The following is an 18060-nucleotide window of genomic DNA, read 5'->3' on the forward strand; positions in this document are numbered from 1 at the left end:
TCCTCACTAGTGTTGCGGGGGTATGCTGGAGCCTATCCCAGCTGACTCGGGGTGAGAGGCAGGGTTACACCCTGGACTGGTCACCAGTCAATTACCGGGCACATACTGTATAGTGTAGACAAATCATTCACACTCACATTCATACCTATGGACAATTTAAAGTCGAGAGAATTAACCTAACTTGCGTGTTTTTGGAATGTGGGAGTACCCGGATAAAACCCACGCATGCACGGGGCGAACATGCAAACTCCACACAGAGATGCCCAACAGAGATTCAAACCCAGATCTTCCAGATCTCCTGAGCACTAGAACCACTAGACCACCGTGCGGCCCTCTTGCCTTAATTACTGATTAATTAGTTATTAGCTATTTTTTTCCGAATAGGTCAAAAGTTACCATCACTGCTCTATAGCGTTGTATAATACAGTGCATATGGTAAAGGCCAGAGGTGTCCATAGTGTGGCTTGGGTGCCATTTACAAAAACAACAACAGCAAAAGTGGGAAAAAAATAGCAGTAGTGTAATAAGAATGATGTCAAAATATTAAGAGAAAAAAGGTGTAGTCTAATGAGAAAAAAGTCATAATTTTACAATGAATAAAAGTGTACTTTTTGCCATATTAGCTTGTGGAAAAAGTTATAATGTCATAAAAATAAAGTCAAAATATTATGAGAATTAAGTCATAATTACGAGAAGAAAATTTACAAGGCGAAAGTTGAAATAGTTGGGAAAAAAAAACAGTGGAAATAAAAAAAACAGCTGTAATGTTACAAGAATAAAGTGACATTTTAAGAGAAAAAATATTATTCTAATGAGAAAAAAGAAGCAATTTTATAAGAATAAATATGAGGAAAAATACTGTCATTTTAGTAGGATAGAGTTTGAATATAGTAGAAAAAAATGTTTTTTTTTAAGGGGTAATATTATGAGAATCAAACAAAACTTGTTTTTGTAATATTAGGTTGAGGAAAAAGTTATATGGGAATAACATCAAAATATTACGGGAATAAAGTCATAATATCACAAAAACAAAATCGACTCTATCTCTCTCTCTCTCTCTCTCTCTCTCTACAGTATATATATATACACATACAGTGTATATGTATATACCGTATATACGGTGCATAAGTAAATATTGATTTATCACCACAATTCAATGTGATTTCCAATTTCTGAGATTTATGTGGACCTCTTTGAAAGAACAATGTCAATAAAAAGCCAGATGACCATTCTGGTTGTGTTTCACAGTCTCTGGTGTGCACGTGTCTCCGATATGTCTCCTGCATGAAGCTTTTTGTCATTGTAGATGCTCAGAGGATGCATTATGCATATGCAACATGTGCCTGGTTCTCGCAGAAGGTCAGCGAGTCACCCTGACAATTAATATATGAAATATATATGAAATGAAATACATGAAATGAAAATGTGGTATTCATAAGATAGTTGCAGCAGAGGTAATGCGGCTATTTGGCTACACTGCATGACATGATGGAGATGCACTCACAGTCTCTTAGTCTCTGCTGGGCTCCAAACTGTATGGTCACCATGATCAATAATCTCTGTTACACATGATACATTTCCCATGGCTCTGGCTTGCTGCTTTGCTCCATCGGTCCCACCCGCCTGTCTGTACTTATCTCAGCTTCATTTGGCCTCCCATACGAGAGCTTTGAGGCATGTTAGCGCAAACATTTTAGCCACTGTTAGTGTTAAATGACTCCCATAAATGGTAGTATTGATGGACACAACTTGGGAAGTCCTCTCTGGAATGAGGGATCAATTACGGTATGTTGAATTTATTGATGCAGAGACAACTTGCATGCAAGGGGGGGGTGGGATTGTATTAGTTAGAAAGTTGGCGGATTCAGAAGTACAGAAAGCAAAATGTTGCATTGATGATTTGCAGAGTTTGCTGAATAAATCCAAGCCATTTAACCACTTTAGAAAAGAAAAGAAGAAAATGATGCGCTACAGTCCGCTGCTGCTTTAACAAATCTTTGCGCACCATTCTGTTATTAATTCTTTATCGTTGTTAGACCATGAAATGGACGATTAGATTCAGCATCAATACATTTCACACATTAAGGCTGACTAGGAACACCGATTGAAATGCGTCCCGGTGGATATTTTAACTTGTTCAAATGAGCACTTCCTAAGACAGATTTGTTGTTTTTTTGGCTCTTGTGTTGTGTGCATTCTCATTAGTGTTTCAGCAAATGTTTTCCAGCCAGACTTAGCTGTAAACGCAACAATATCAGAGGATTTCTCCCCCGCATGATAGATAAGCTATTACACTATGTCATAGCAGTAACCAACGAGTCAATTGGATTGTCTTTTCTTTGATTTGTATCCCTTGAGACACCCTGTGCTGCCCAGCTACTGTAGATATTCAACATATTTCACACTCTCAGCAGGTTATAAAACAGCAAATTCCTTTTAGAAGGGGAGGCAGATGTAAGCAAACACACTAAGCGGAACAGGCTGTTAAGTGTTTCTGTGTTTGTACAGTTCACTGCAGAAATATTAATAAGTATTTGCTTTTTTCCCTTTACCGATGCATTAAAAAAAAAGGCTTTTTCAATCCTAAATGCGTTCTGCGTATTAGAAGTGCGTGGAAAGTAATGTCCTACGAGCAAGCAAAAATAATTAGAAGTCCTCAAAGCTTGCAATTGCTTAGATCAAGCTTTTATCTAATTGTTTTGTATCATAAAAAAAATTACTTCGTATTATTCTGGAGAGGGACATCAACATAATTAAAAATAATAATGCAATTGTACACCACTGCAAATAATAATAAACATATCACCTCTTCCAATTGATTCTAATCTTATTAGATGGTGCAGGTGTTCCAAATATTGTGGCTAGTTTTAATTTGCAATGTTTTAAGCAAGATGTTTCTTTGTGTGTCAATTCCCAGGCCTGTGTGCTGATAAGTTGTGAGAAGCAGGAAGTACATTCCCCTCTACTTCCGGGTCAACTGAACGTCATGTGGACCAGATGCCTTCTCTTCCTGTCAACCTTGTTTGCTCCCATTGCCATCGGTAAGACACACAGCAACACATGATGCAACATTAGAGGTTTTCATGATCAATTATGCCCATTCCTATTCCAGATAGGCATAGGTCTTATAGTTTTCTTGAAAATTGTGGTTGAACTCTGAACTGTTTGACTTTCAAATTTAGCTCCTGCCCTATGAAGTCTTCTGGAGGGAGCTGTGGCCCCTTGGATCTAATCCTATTAATGGTTTCTGTCAATCACACCGTCGTGAGGAAACTCTGCCATGCACATGCACACATGCACAGATCTCTCCGGGTGCTGACACTACAGACGCTGATGTTCTTGAAACGATGAAAAGTGCTACAACAAAAGAGACTTATAGGTCCTTTAAAAACACCCAGTGTGCACAGACAGGTACTCAGGTGTGCTGGGGTTTTCTTTTTAGCTTTAACGCCGAGAGATGAAGTTCAGTCAAAGGTATTTGCATCAATGTCTTCAAAAAACAGTATCTGGAGTTATGCAAATGCTGCTGTTTGTACTTAGGCGGGATTAAGTGAAACAAAGACTGTTTAGCTTGAGGAAACATCCATCCGCGGTTCCTTCACTGAGCGCATGGCATGTCATTAGTGCAGGGCCTTGGGATGCATGCATACATACATACTTATGGGACATGCCAACTCCTGTAGTGCTCCTACTGTTGCGTAACTAGTTCTGTATAAGAATATAAGACCATTTTTTTTTTCTCTAGAAAAAACACCACGTCTCATATTTGAGGTCCGAGATGTATACATGCAAACCGACAGGTGGTGTCAAACGACTTTTTTGTAAGCGGATCAGAACTTTTCTTGCTATCAGCCACACACCTGGAACGATGCAGACGTGACACAGAGTCAAACAACAGAGGGGGAGTTATGATGCAAACTTTAAGAAAATGGTGATCAATCATTATTGAAAAGGAGATAAAAAGAAGAGGAAGCGGATAAACATTGTGATTGGCATTTCTGGCAAGGGCAAAAATTGTTTTGGGACAGTACTGCAATGTTAAAATGTACCAAATCTACGCAGTTTACATAGCATACATGTATAGTATAGTATATATACAAGTAGTACGTATAGTATATAAGTGTAAGTACCAGCAAGGTGTGAGTCATGCTGTGTCTATAAAAGCTGTTTTCCATTTGGAGTCACAGGTGTCACATTTCCCCCCAGTGAGAACTCCCTTAACAAAAGGTCATTATTCCCTTAACTCCAACAACAGGTTTATTACTGCAAACATGACACTGAAGTTCACTGAACCTTCACAAAAGTGTTGTTTATTTTACTTAAACCTTGACCTTCCTCTGTGTTTTAACTACTGCTTTGACATGTCGTAAATCATAGTTGTGTTTTTTTTAAGTGAATTGTTAACAGTTTGAGTGGGGTAGGGCCATGTTTTATCATTCTGATGAGATTTTTGGCCAAAGCTAAGGACTTTACAGGGGTGACATGCTAAATGAGCATGAGGATGGAGAGTACATCAGTAGTGTCGCTGCTATGACCACCAAATGACACTGTGGGTGTTTCTAGGGAGTAGCTGATTTATGTGATTTTAGCAATTTTTTGACAACGTCAGGAAAAGCATCCGTGCTTTCCTGCCTTGGACCAAGGCAATGTTTCAGTCACTTGGGACTACTGAAGAGAAATGTCTCGCCTCCATAAAATTGCTCATACAGGGAATGCAGGGATGGTTTTTCTATAATATATTGGATCTCAGCTCCAAACTATTCTTCTTTTATAGCTGTATAGTTTGCAGCGTACATAAATTGTCTGGTCAATGACATAGAGGAACACACTAGCTTTTGTTAGACAGTTCACTCACTGCTGTTTTTTCCCCATTCCTTGACAATAAAATGAAACTAGAACTAGAAAATGCAGTTCCATGAGAAAATGAGTGCAAATGTTGGGATGTGAAGAATTTGGCTAGCCTCTGCCTGATAGCAAGGACGTTCTGAGTTCAAATCCCAGCTCAGAACTCTATGTGTGACGTTTGCACGGTTATTTTGGGATTAAATGTAGTTTGCATGCAACCCTGAACAAGATAAGAAGAAGAGAATGAAGGATTGAATGCTGGGAAGCTACCAATTAACTTGAATGCATAACATATAAACCTTCAGGTACCATTCCAGGGTTTCCTCTAGGATTTTTTGAAGCTGTGGTGGTGGGCTGCATGGCAGGCGGACTGCCGTCGCCAGGTCGTGCAGCTGCTGCGTCGGGATTAAAAAAAAAAAAAAAGTAAATTTACTGTCAGTAATAATGAATTTGAGGTACACGGTAAATTTTGCATAAACCCAATGAGAAAATTGTCATATTTCAGTCATATATTGTATATTGTTCCTCAGTCACGCCCTAAGCTTGATTACAGGAAAAACACAAAGTGTTGCAAATAAAAAGCAAAACAAGGCAGTCCTTTGAGTCTCGATGAACCGAGAGGTTTGAACGTGGACGTTTCGAGGCATATTTTTGTTTTTGATTTATATGATGCTAAACTTTAATTTTCTAATGTAATTGCTGTTCTGTACTCATTATAGTGAAATATAATACAATATATATTATAGTGATTGAACAGCAGGAAGGTTGAAAGCACCCTGTGTGAAAAGCCACTGAGAATATCATCAGTGTGATTGCTTGAGTCCTTCCGTATTTACACACTATCACCTCATTTATCCTTTAAAATATCTTTCGCAGTATTTGCATCTATTGTTCAGACGCTAACACCGGCCAAAACACTTTGGCAGTTCAAGCGAGCGAATCCCCTTTTAAGTCTATCTCCTCTTCTCTCTCACCTTCGCCTTCTCCTTTCCATCTCTTCACCTCTTCCGCCACTCTCTTGTTCTTGGCCCAAATGTAAAAATCGATATCCTTTTGTTTCAGTCCCCCGAGGCGACGGGAGCGTCCGAATAAGATTGTCTGTGCCGTCTGTGGCTGCCAAGTTTGTGTCACCACTTACGCTGGTGCAGACACATTAACATGCACTCACACCTTGCTGCATGTGTGCTCGCACGCACGCACGCACACACAGAAACACACACACACAGATAAATATTGGCTAGAAGTATGTGCGTTTTCAATCTCATGTAAGAAGATCACTGACACAAATATGTGATGACTGAGTCCTTGAAAGGCTGGTTAAACATCAAGTAGTTTTATAGGTTAGGCTGCTAATAACCAAAAAAAAGGCAGGACAGCATGTCTAATAGACAGTGTTTACTGCTTCATGAGTAATTGCAAGACCTCTTATTTGAAATGTGTGTGTAAAGTTAGTGTGTTTGTGTTATAATGTGGCTTTTATGCCCCGTGGAGACCCTGCAAGGCAACACTGTAAGACATCTGAGCCAGAGCCAGTCTAGACAACAGCCTCACAATACGCAGTATTGATCCCTGCACGCTTCAATTAACCCCTCCCTTGAAGATTGACATTCATTTTCACAAAGACATGACAGAGCCATTGAAGGAAACGCACATTAACGCGGTAATGACCCACTGGCCGACTATGCTGCTCTCACACACACAAACACAATGCTTCTGACACTGTTAAAATCCACATCTTTTCAGGGCCTTTGCTTAAGGTTGCTTTATAGCCTGTGGCTCTATATGCATGTATGTGCATGAGCGTGTTCATTAGAAGAGGACCTTTTCAGTAAATGTCATTTATATATCAGTCATATCTCTAAGCCATCGCATGCCATTATCAATGCAGTGCCCTCAAGAACTATGCAGATAACGGCGCAATGTAGGGAGTGAATTTATGTCTATGCCATCACTCAAATAGTTTGTGTATGTGTGTACATTATGTGTGTATGAAGAGCAGTATTAACCAGAGCCCGGGCAGCGTGTCATTGAGCTCATTCAGATTCTTTGCTGCATCCGTGTAACCATGACGCTCGTCCACTCATTGGCAGAGCCGAGGGAGGGAGGGACGACAGGGTTGCTATGGTTACAAGAGTAGGGAGAGCAAAAAAGTTGCCGCTGTGCCTCGCTTTTTAGGGATGCCGTTGTCAGCCTCTTTTTTTGAAATGCAAGGGCTTAATTGCCGATTACTGTGCATGTTTGTGTTCGTAGATGTATAAGCAATGCATAGGCGCGTGTGTGTCTTAGTGGACGCAAACCCTTGACGAGATTCATTCGGTGGTGGTAAGAAGGATGTGTGATGATAACCATAGAATCAGCAATGGAACTTATGACACAGGAAAATGTCTCGCTGCTCAGTGCAATATGAGCAATACAATTAAACTGTATTAAAAAAATTGGGTGTACAAATTTTTTCGCATGAGTGTAAATGACGTTAACCTACAGCCATGTGCTTGTCACTCTCGCAGCACATTGTAGAAGTAAAATTAAACCAAAGAAAGCAAAACTGTAAAAATTAAAAAGAGCAATTAGGCAGAATGTAAAGAGAAAAGGCTGAATTGTTGATTCTAATACCTAATAATACAACCCGTTAATGTTTTTTTCAGCCTTTTTGCAAAAAAAATCAAACAAAAGATGAAATGAGATTTGCTCGCTTGAGCTGCTGAAGTGTTTTAGCCGGGGTTAGCAAAATCCTTACAGTTTTTAGCACGCGGCCCTTAGTGGAAAATGTTTGGACACCCCTGCACTACACACTCATTAACTCCAGCAATACCTATAAAAGGCCAGTAGGTGACAGTATCATTCTGAAAAAAACTTGCTATTCTCTCTGCGTTTATACTTTTTTGTTATACTTTTGACGCAGCTGTTTTATTCAGTCATATTAGATGGTGCAGGCGTGGCTGATAAGTGTATATTGCACCTAACAGAGATAGATCATATTTCAAATGGATCGTATCAGAGATGCAGGTGCATTGCTGACACTGATAATATCAAACTCTTCTGTAACAGCCTAATCTATCAAGGAATGATCACAGGTGCTCACAGGGATCCCTGCTCTCAGAGGATACTTAATAACAACATCTATGCTATTCCATAACCACCAAAACCCCCTTTGGAACATGCAGCCACACACCATCATTTACAGGCATGAGATACTGTACTGTATTATAAACTGTAGTAAGAGTATTATTGTAAGGGCGATCATTTTGTACAAACAGCTGATTATTTTTGTCTGAGAAATGTTTCGTCACTGAAGGGGACTTTATCAGATTCACTCATTCACTCAAATAGTGAAGGGGTGAAAAGCAGCTACAAAAAGACCGGGATTGATGACATTGTTCCTATTTAAGCGCTGCAGTAAAACTGCCTAAAATTCTATGAATGTCTATAATTTGAATTTTGATATGTTTCTCGTATACATTAAACATCTCAAATACAAGAGGGCATATGTAGCCAAATATAAAATGTTCTGTTGGATTTTAGTTTTTTAATCTAAATGTGTGTCGCAGCCTCCAGCCGCGCTCCCATCCCAATGGCAGTGGTGCGCCGGGAGCTCTCGTGTGAGTCCTATCCTATCGAACTCCGCTGCCCTGGCACTGACGTCATCATGATTGAGAGCGCCAACTACGGCCGCACGGACGACAAGATTTGTGACTCGGACCCCGCCCAGATGGAGAACACTCGGTGCTATTTGCCCGACGCCTACAAGATTATGTCGCTCAGGTCAGTGGGAATGCGTCTGATGAATGCCTGGATGTGGATAGATGTGTTCCACTTGTTGTCTTACATACTGTATCTGTACTTGTTCACTTGAACTTCAGCGGCAATCGTCATAACACAAACTGGCCCGGTTCACTTTCTGTAAAGTGTCTCCGGTAAACCGTTCCTTTTGTAACCTGTCTTGAAGGTTCCTACTATTACATTACAATCCTATTGTAACAGATGCTACATTTGTACTTCCCTATGACTTGCAGCCGCATTTAATTAAAAAAAGCACAGACTCATCTCACACCCATAAATCTGCAGCGCTCTTGAACGCCTCACCAGCGTAAGGTATACACATAATAAAGATGATCAAAGGATTCCCTGGCTGCAATCTGTCTTTAGCGTCCCAACTCTAAAAGAACCGTAATTCATGCTTTTGATTGAGTCACCCAGGTGTGGATGCTTTGTTTAGGCCCTCAATTTCACGGACTAGTTTGTTAGGCACATTGTTTGGCCGTGTGCTAATCGACAGTGCAGGAAAACAGAGGCTTATTTTTAGCAATAATTTTCTTTAAAAACTGAATCATGATGATACATGATGATACACTTCCATCCTTTTTCCATTCAAAATACCTGTGTTCCTGTGGAAATGGACTGAACTTTTAATTACATCTCTTTTGGCATTAAAGTCCTTTAAATTTGAGTGTTCACTGTGTTAAAAAAAATAATGCCTTGAATTAAATTTTTAATTGCCGGGAAAAGCAAAAGGTTTGTCCCTGGGCCGCGTTGCATCTTTACACAAAGCTTCATTTGGATTGGTCGGGCAAACAAACCACTACAAGTGATAAAAACACAGCATCCTTCGTGGAAATGAATGTGCAAAGCGCTCTGCAGAAGTAGAAGATTCTGTATGGAACAACCAGCCACAACATCAGCTAGAACTGCACAATTTTATGAGTTCCAATAGAAAAGCGTTTTTTTTTTCATGATTTCATTAGATTGTGCAGGTGTACCTAATGTTGTGGCCTGTGAGTGCAAGTATATGTCATTTTATTATATTTAGACATATTTAAATTATATGTTTTATGACTATAATAGAAAAATGCTGCACAGATTCGATTCCCAGCCACAGCTCAAACACCCAGCAATTGGAAATGTCAAGTGCCGGTGTTCTGCCGAGCCATGCATCCCTGTCGAGTTGACCGTCGCTTAGTGGGGTGTACATACATAGTGTGGATTTTAGCTGGATATGCAGTCATCAAACTAATGTCTAAGTAGATAACGCTATGTAATAGGAGTGTCACTGTTGTGGTGAAATATATTTCTGTGTTTGTTCTATTTAGAGTAAGCAGAGACACCAACAATACACTGTAATTTCGCAGTTTCCATACGGTTATTCAAAGAGGAATCTTCTCGGTCAGCGAGAGATGATTGTCACCATAGTAGTCACCATACTACCATGTTGTTCGTCTTACTGGCTTTATTCCACCGTTGCCACTCTATCGTCAAAAACGGGCATATATAATAACTTTATAAGCCTCTAAAGCTGGCCATATCAAAGTATGTTTGTATGTTTATATTGCATTGTCAGCCTGTCAGAACAACATGAGAAATTGAGAACAACTACTTTATATTACGTCCCATTCAAAGTCCATGAGGTGGAGGGTAGTCATGTGTATTCACTGTGGAAGACTTGTGTTCTTGGAGTCACCCTTTCCTTTCCTCTCTCTCCAGGTTGATAGCAATAAAAAGCCAGAAATCAGAATAGTCTTTGATAAATGACTGAATGGAGAACTACATTTTGTAATTAGAGGTAGTCTGAGTTCTGGTGGTATAGCTAATTAACCGGTATTAATATCATGAGATGTAACTTTGCAGCTTGATTTTCCTATCACACCTTTCTTTATATCTCTATATCTTATATCTAAGTACTGTATTTGAACTGCTGAACTTTGAACTGCCAAATCGCAGACATCTCCATTGAAGCTTCTAGGCAGTGTGATCTTGAAAATATTTGTACGATACAACTGGCTGGCGACCAGTCCGGAGTGTACCCCGCCTCTTGCCCAAAGACACCTGGGATAGGCTCCAGCATAACCATGACTGGCGAGGACAAGCGGTATAGAAAATGGATGGCTGGATGGATGGCTGGATGGATGGTTTGAAATATTTTTGTTACCTGACCTGAGCCCCCATGTTGTGCTGCTCATGTCTCGTCACAGAGTCTGAAGTTATGTTTCTTGCAGTAAATGCTACCTTATGTTAAAAAATCAAAACGATCACTGTTAGTGTGCAAAGTAATGGTCTGTAATTATTCCAAGGATGTGCTCTTCATACCCTCCACCTTGCTGGCCTGGCCTGGTTGTGCTAACGTGACTGCTAGCATTAATAATAATGTTCCAAGGAAGTTGAGCAGTATGTTAAATTAACTATAGCAAAATCAAATGCAAAAATGAAGCAACAGTATGATTTCAAACATTATTTTAGTTGTATTTTCCTGGTGAAGAAACAAAGATAAGTTAGTTTTTACTTACTGTGTTATTTGTAGACGCACAGTCCAATAGATGCGGAGGAAGCAGGACTTCTTGTTCATGTGTAGCAACATATCTCCAAAGCTCTGCTGCTCTGGCACCTCACGAGTTTGGCACGCAGCAAATTTCAAAAATACTGTATTTTACTGTAATTTATCACATTAACACACAGTTGAAGGGCTGTGCTCTGTTGCTTCACGTTGAACAGCCCACAATGCATCGCAAACAACGGTACAAAACCATATTGCATTGATACAGTACTACCGAAATTGCCTATAAATTAACAGCAATTGCTTACAGTGTAGGCTGACAACTTCTCGTATGCCACTGTCTGTGGGTGTACAAGTTTACTTAAATGTTTTTCGACAAAACAGGGGGACTTTAAATGTCTTTACTGACGTGTACGCCATGGAAAAACAGACAAATGTGTCTCATTGAGAGCGAGAGTGGTGAGCGCGGTGTCAACTGCTCATTTTGTATTCATCCTCTTCAAGTCTCAGTGTCAAATACTGCACTTCCCACATTCTAACTAACTGTTCTGAAGGTGACAGCAAGCAAACACCATAAAAAAAATGTCACAACACGGTAATACTCCTGTCACCCCTGCTGAAATGGCATAAAGGAAAAAAAAAAGGACAAATCTGATTTTGGAAGCAAATGTAAATCGTGCCTTAGAACAACCTTATCTATTTGTGATGTTTAAAAAATAATAACCACTTTTCTTGCAAGCAGATCTCTGCATTGCTTTGTGGCACTTCACACTGTTTTGGTTGTCCATCAGTGAGTCACTGATGGATAAGAGTGCATGGGGGAGCATAAACAGCAGCGCTCATCTGAACCCATTATCATCTTTCCCTGAACTAAAGCAAGTGTTTTTGTACTCAAAACAATTGTGACTGCATGATAAATGCAACAAAAGCACATCCCTGAGGAAACCGCCACTAAAAGCTATGTTAACACTTTCTGCAATCGAGCATTCAGCATTTTTATTAGAGCAAATTTTGGTGCTGATCTGGATGAAAATGGCCATTCTAAACACTGAAAACGGCTGACAATGTTTCTCTTTTTTCATTTGATTATGTGCTTGAAAATGTGCATTACTGCCACCTACTGGCTTGGAGCAAAACATTATTGTACTGAATGTTTTTTGTGTCTGTCTGCTGCTGTTGTTTGGCCTTGGTGGAGGTTTGCACCAAATTCCCTTCTAATATATCTTTAGAGAACAATATAAATAGAAACTAGTGCAGTCTTCGTGTTAAAACTGTTTGCAAAGCTGAATTTGTGTTCTAGCAATGCAATTAAGTCTCATTTGTAAAGAAAAATCATGAAAACACGACAAATTAGATTGAACAGGGATCATGTTTGTGACTGGGGTTATTTCAGATGTCATTTTTAATGGTTAGAACAAAATTGCATGCTAGGACCTCCTATTGCAAGTTCATTTATGACATTGGGGATGTTCTTTGAGTTGGGTTGGATTGTGAAAAATGAAGAATGTTAAAAATATATATACATATGTTTTATTCATTTATCACAAAAGGAAATATCTAGCGATGGACAGTAGGTATTAACTCTTTCAATAACAAAGACGCATTTATACATTTTTATAATCCCGAACGGCCGATCCCAGCAATGTGTTTATACATCTTTTACGTTTTTTGCGTGGGAGGCAAAAAGGGGTGATGATGCAACTCTGCACTAATGCATTAATATTTCAGAGCACGTTTAAGCCATAAAACGGCCACAAGGTGGCAGAAGTGCATTTGATAAGATCTTGGTTTGGACCATTCACGTGCATGTGCACACGCGCATACACGCACTCACGCACGCGCCTGCTCAAACATAGTTCAGTTCCAAATGTGAAAACTGTAAATAGTTCATGGTGTTATATTTTAATATGATAAATTATTTGATGTAAAACAACAACATGGTGTTGGAATTGCACTGCTGTTAATGCGTTCAAGTCAGAATAAAGTTATATGAAAGAGTGTCAGAGTCTGTGTGACTCTGTGGGTACACTACACCAGTGATCCCCAACCTTTATTGATCCACGGACCGGCTTGTGTTCCCACAAATCTCCCGCGGACCGGGGCGGGGGGGGGGGGGGGGGGGGGGGGGGGTTCGGTCATTATAGCGATCTAATGTATCTTATTTATTATATATTGTGTAGAACTAAGACATGAATAACATCAAATTAAAAGCACAAAATGCATGCCGACCCACCATCCACCAGTTCAAGTTCCAGCCAATTTTTTCCAGAGAAATTATTACATCGCTGTTTGACGTGTGTGATAACAGGCAGTGTGCTAGCATGAATTAACTTGAGACAAATGTGTACATTAGCACTCAATAAGTCATCAAAACTTACCTTTATGCATTCCCACATAGTATCAGCCTTTGACACCAAATATGAGGTGAAAGAAAAATGGTAAAAATACAGTAGTAGTCTATCTGTGCGGCATGAAATAAAGTTAGCACACGCACAATGGACATGCGTCAAGTGAGACGGTGAGAATGCGGCCACTTTTCAAATAAAACATAAAAAAAAAATGAAATAATGGAAATTATTTTTTCTTTCTGTACGGCCCGGTACCGGGCCGCGGCCCGGGGTTTGTGGACCACTGCACTACACTGTGCCTCCGTCTAACATCATAACAGAAAGGTGTGTCTTGCCATGATGCACATTCGTTAATTACACTGAACATTTTAACATAATTAATGAAGTTAATTAGTTACCGCCATTAACTCCGTAGGCCTCGTATCATATGTGGATGAACATCTGATATTAAACCATTAAACCAAGTGTCTCCCATTGTGGCTGCAGTGTAAGCTGACAGACTGGAAACACTCTGTCCTTGCGAGCTGGACGCCCTTGAAATTGAGTAGAGCAATGCTGAGGTTAACTGGTCAGTGTTGATGCAGCACAATGCCACTTCCACTTCTCTACATATATAAAATGGAAGCAAAGTGATATTGAATCCAAGTCACTGGAAAGCAGATGTAAATAGGCAGTCAAAAACAAATTGGATCCTGGCACTGAATCATAATTGGGCATTAAGACCTTCAGTGTAAATCTATCTCAAGAGTCCTGATGAGAAGTAACTGCAACATTATAGCTGAACAAAAAGCAATGCTGTGTGTAATGAGGATGTCCAAACAGAACTAATTCATTATGGCACCATGAATAACTCCATTTCCTCACACCACATCCCGTGCTCCCATTATTTTCACTTGTGCTACTTTTCTTTCTCGCCCCACCCGTGCATGATATCTCTATCAAGCCACCTGCCTTTGTCACGTGACGCCACCCTGATTGCGATTGCTTCCTCTCACCACTGGCTCTAGCAGCTGCAGCTTGTGTGGCCACTTCTCCTACAGCACTTGCCATCCATAATTTATATACATACACACATACACACACATTCATGTTGTGTCACACGCAGCTTTCACTGCCCAGGGGCTACGCCAGACTTTAAGCTCCAATTAGCAGAGCCAGAGGCCAAACGGAATCTTGAGGGAACCTCCGTCAGGAGGTGACTCAGACCAGAAACAGTTGCGGCATCCTCTGTGTGTGTTTATATCATGAATATGTTGTCACAATCAATGATGTACCCACAAGCAAAAGTGAAGTGGAGGACTAAACATACAGGGTTGAAAAACTGCAAGATGAAGAAATCTTAACTTGAAAAGCCAGTTCACACCTATTATCATATTTAAAGGGAAAAAAAAAGATTTAAGCTTTGAGAAATGTTAGCTATTCAACAAAATAATATGGTAATATCTCACATCCTAAATACAAATTAGTTAACACATTTTCAGACAAATAAAAGACATGAAAATGAATTAAAAAAAGGAAAACAAAACGCTGATAGATTGAGTGAACAACAATGTTAAATCCAATTCACCGTGCCAATGCATGTTAGAGCTGGGGTTTTCAAAGAGTGAGGCATGGCGCACCCGCTTTTTCAAACCTGCTAAGCTAACGTCATTTCTGTTGAAAGGCAAAATGAATTGATTTTTAGTGTATATAGTGAGAGAGTGAACAGAGTCTGGGTGAGCAGAAAACTCCATTAAATTTGCTGCAGATTTTTTTTTTTTTTTTTTAGGGAGTAGGGTAGGGTCCTGTGCCACATATTGAAACCCTCAATGTTACCGAGTTATAGGAATGTTGGCGTTAAGATGGACACCAACCACAAAAGTTAGCATTAATTTAGATTAGTAGAGTTGTATAGCAGCGTATTGGCACGTATTCATTTATTCGGGACAACGCACATTAATGAACAATGTGATACTTCTGTACAGGCTGTAAATGAGCCAGATTCTAGCATATTTGCTCATTTTCATCTGGAGTCCCTTCGCGTAAATGTCCAAAGATTTCCACCCGGGCAGGTAACATCTCCAGGAGACAGATCTAAGAAGCTTATTTGCGCTATATTTGAATATAAATTACACAGTTGTTACTCTGGTTTCACATGCTTACAGTAGTTCCCACCCAAGTTCACACGTGTGTCTCATTTATCTTTTATCCTGTTTTTTGTCTTTTACTTCCTTGGTCAAGCCTGACTGAAGGCCGAGTGCCAACATTTCCTCCTGTTGACACAATTTCTAAGAAAAATCGTACAGTTTGTGAGTTTGTGAATAGAATTTTGCTTAATGACAACAATTTACATTACAGAAAGTCTATTGAAAAAATGAAAGAACAATATATTATATTAGATGAATACTTAATTTAAATAAGTAACAGTAATAGTAATAGTGTATGTCAATTAATAGTGTAATATATGTGGGTATATTGAAACGTAATAACGGAACAACTAACTTTTGGAAATGGTGCTGAAGTAAATTAAAAAAAACTTACATTTTAATTTTTATATAACATTTTTTTTAAATTTCATTTGATATGTTTTTAATATTTCAATAAGTGTCCCATTAAGAAAAGTTTGACTTTTTTTTTTTATATTTTGACCTTCTTAGTAACCATTGAATAATTCTATAATGAGTGGAAACATGGTCTAATATTTTAATGAACAAACAGGAATAATTTCATTGAAATTTTGTATTGTGTGCTTTTTTTTCAAGTTCCAAAATACCCCTGATTGAGTTTCATTTTGTCTGGGTTCTCTTCTCTCATCGTACATCTGTATCATCTTTGGCTTTCAACTTAACAGCGTGATAAAATCACAGCATGTTCTGCCTGCCCAGTGCTTCCTCGCTATCACATCCTTGCTTTGTTTCCTCCTCCACGGCTGGCCAAGGCCAAATAGCCTCTTTGTGTGTGTGCATGTGTGTGTGTGGGCATGTGTTGTATTTGTGTGTGCGGGCCCATACCACATAATTGGTCTTGATATCAAAGGCTCATATCGCCAGTGGGTCTCACAAGGCTTCTCAGGCAACCCAGGGAGGACCTGATATCGCTGCATTTCCCAGATGATCTCCCCTTTGGGATACGCTGGGTTGAAGGTTGAAACAAAACGGCGGCCATGAAAGTTATATCTTATCTGTTTTAAGGCAGGATGTAGGCATCACTTGAGTGAGTCACTGACAACTCTTTCAAAATGTCTATTGGGGTGTTCTGTTGTTTTTAAGTTCCCTGCACTACACACTCATTTCCTGTAATTCAAGATCCTAGTGTGTTTTGAGGAAGTCCTGATGGCGTACTTTGGTTCGGTGCACATTAACGTGTCCCTGGGGGCAGTTGCATGGAGGCGGCAGAGACGTGTCGCGCTCGCTGCAGTTCAGTGGCACACTATAGTGAAATGCTGCAAGCAGAAATGGTGCAATGCCTACAAGTGATGCGCTTGTGTTGACATGAAACCATCTTGATGGCTTCTAAGGATACGCTTCACAATGCACGACTTGTCCCTTACCAATACTTGAGTGCTACATGGCCACCTTTCAGCATGCTCCCTCTCTCAAGATGGGCCACTTGAGGCGTAAATTGTGGACATGATGGCGAATGTGAAGTCATACTCACATACACACACACTCAAACACCACTTGGCTACCTCCCTCACAGCTAGCAGGTTTTAGGAAATTACTTGCCGACTTCAAACAGACTTGCCTCTCGACAGCCCCGCGTTGCCTCTCCCACCTTCTGTCACCTTCAGGTCCCCTCCTCGCACTCTTCCTCCCTTCCCTTTCCTTTCACACTCATCTGCTCCCTCTCCCTCCGCAAACAATTCCTGAAAATGCTGGCAAACTACTTTGATAAGAAAGACACTTTTTTTTGCTGTTTTTTGTTTTGAACTGTCAAATAACAAAATAGTCCACTTGAGTTTTTAGCAGGCTACCAGTCACAGCATTAGATCAAAAGAATGGCTTAGCCACGTGTCATCAGGCAGACTTCATAGGGCTCTATCATAACTGCTCCATAGGATAAATGAATTAAAACATAACAGCCACACTCAGAAGACTGCTTGACTGGCATACCTCTGGACAGAGAACCCAAAAGAGATATCATTAAATATTACAATCAAATCACTAATCTCTATTACATATAAAACATATCGGTATAAAGCCCGCCCTGTCCTTCAATACAATTAAATAAAGCAATCACAATTTTAGTAATTAGGAAACAATATTAAATTGTTTATGTATGACTTAATAATGACTTAATAATGACTTAATAATGTATGACTTAATAGTCATAATAGGATCTCTGGTTACTTTATTTTTGTCAAGTTCCACATGCAGGGCCGCAGGGTGGTCTAGTGGTTAGCATGTTGGCCAACACAGTAACAGTCTGGAGATCGGGAAGACCTGGGTTTGATTCTCCCCTGCGCATTTCTGTGTGGAGTTTGCATGTTCTCCCCGTGTGTGGGTTTTCTCCGGGTACTCTGGTTTCCTCCCACATCCAAAAACATGCATGTTAGGTTAATTGGCGACTCTAAATTGTATGAATGTGAGTGTGAATGGTTGTTTGTCTATATGTGCTTTGCGA

The 18060-nt window shown here is 39.8% G+C and overlaps 1 protein-coding gene across 15 annotated transcripts in view; it reads left to right on the forward strand.

Moving 5' to 3' along the window:
- The window catches only part of adgrl3.1 (adhesion G protein-coupled receptor L3.1), a 194045-nt gene that overhangs the window by 60172 nt on the left and 115813 nt on the right, over window positions 1–18060 (forward strand). For all 15 annotated transcript variants that reach the window (XM_054778917.1, XM_054778902.1, XM_054778901.1 and 12 more), the window contains 2 exons: window positions 2918–3041; window positions 8394–8607. In XM_054778917.1, the coding sequence (XP_054634892.1) occupies window positions 2987–3041; window positions 8394–8607 (269 nt within the window). In that variant the 5' untranslated portion in view covers window positions 2918–2986. The remainder of the gene's footprint in view (window positions 1–2917; window positions 3042–8393; window positions 8608–18060) is intronic.

The sequence above is a fragment of the Dunckerocampus dactyliophorus genome, chromosome 6, assembly GCF_027744805.1.
Source record: "Dunckerocampus dactyliophorus isolate RoL2022-P2 chromosome 6, RoL_Ddac_1.1, whole genome shotgun sequence".
NCBI lineage: Eukaryota > Metazoa > Chordata > Actinopteri > Syngnathiformes > Syngnathidae > Dunckerocampus > Dunckerocampus dactyliophorus.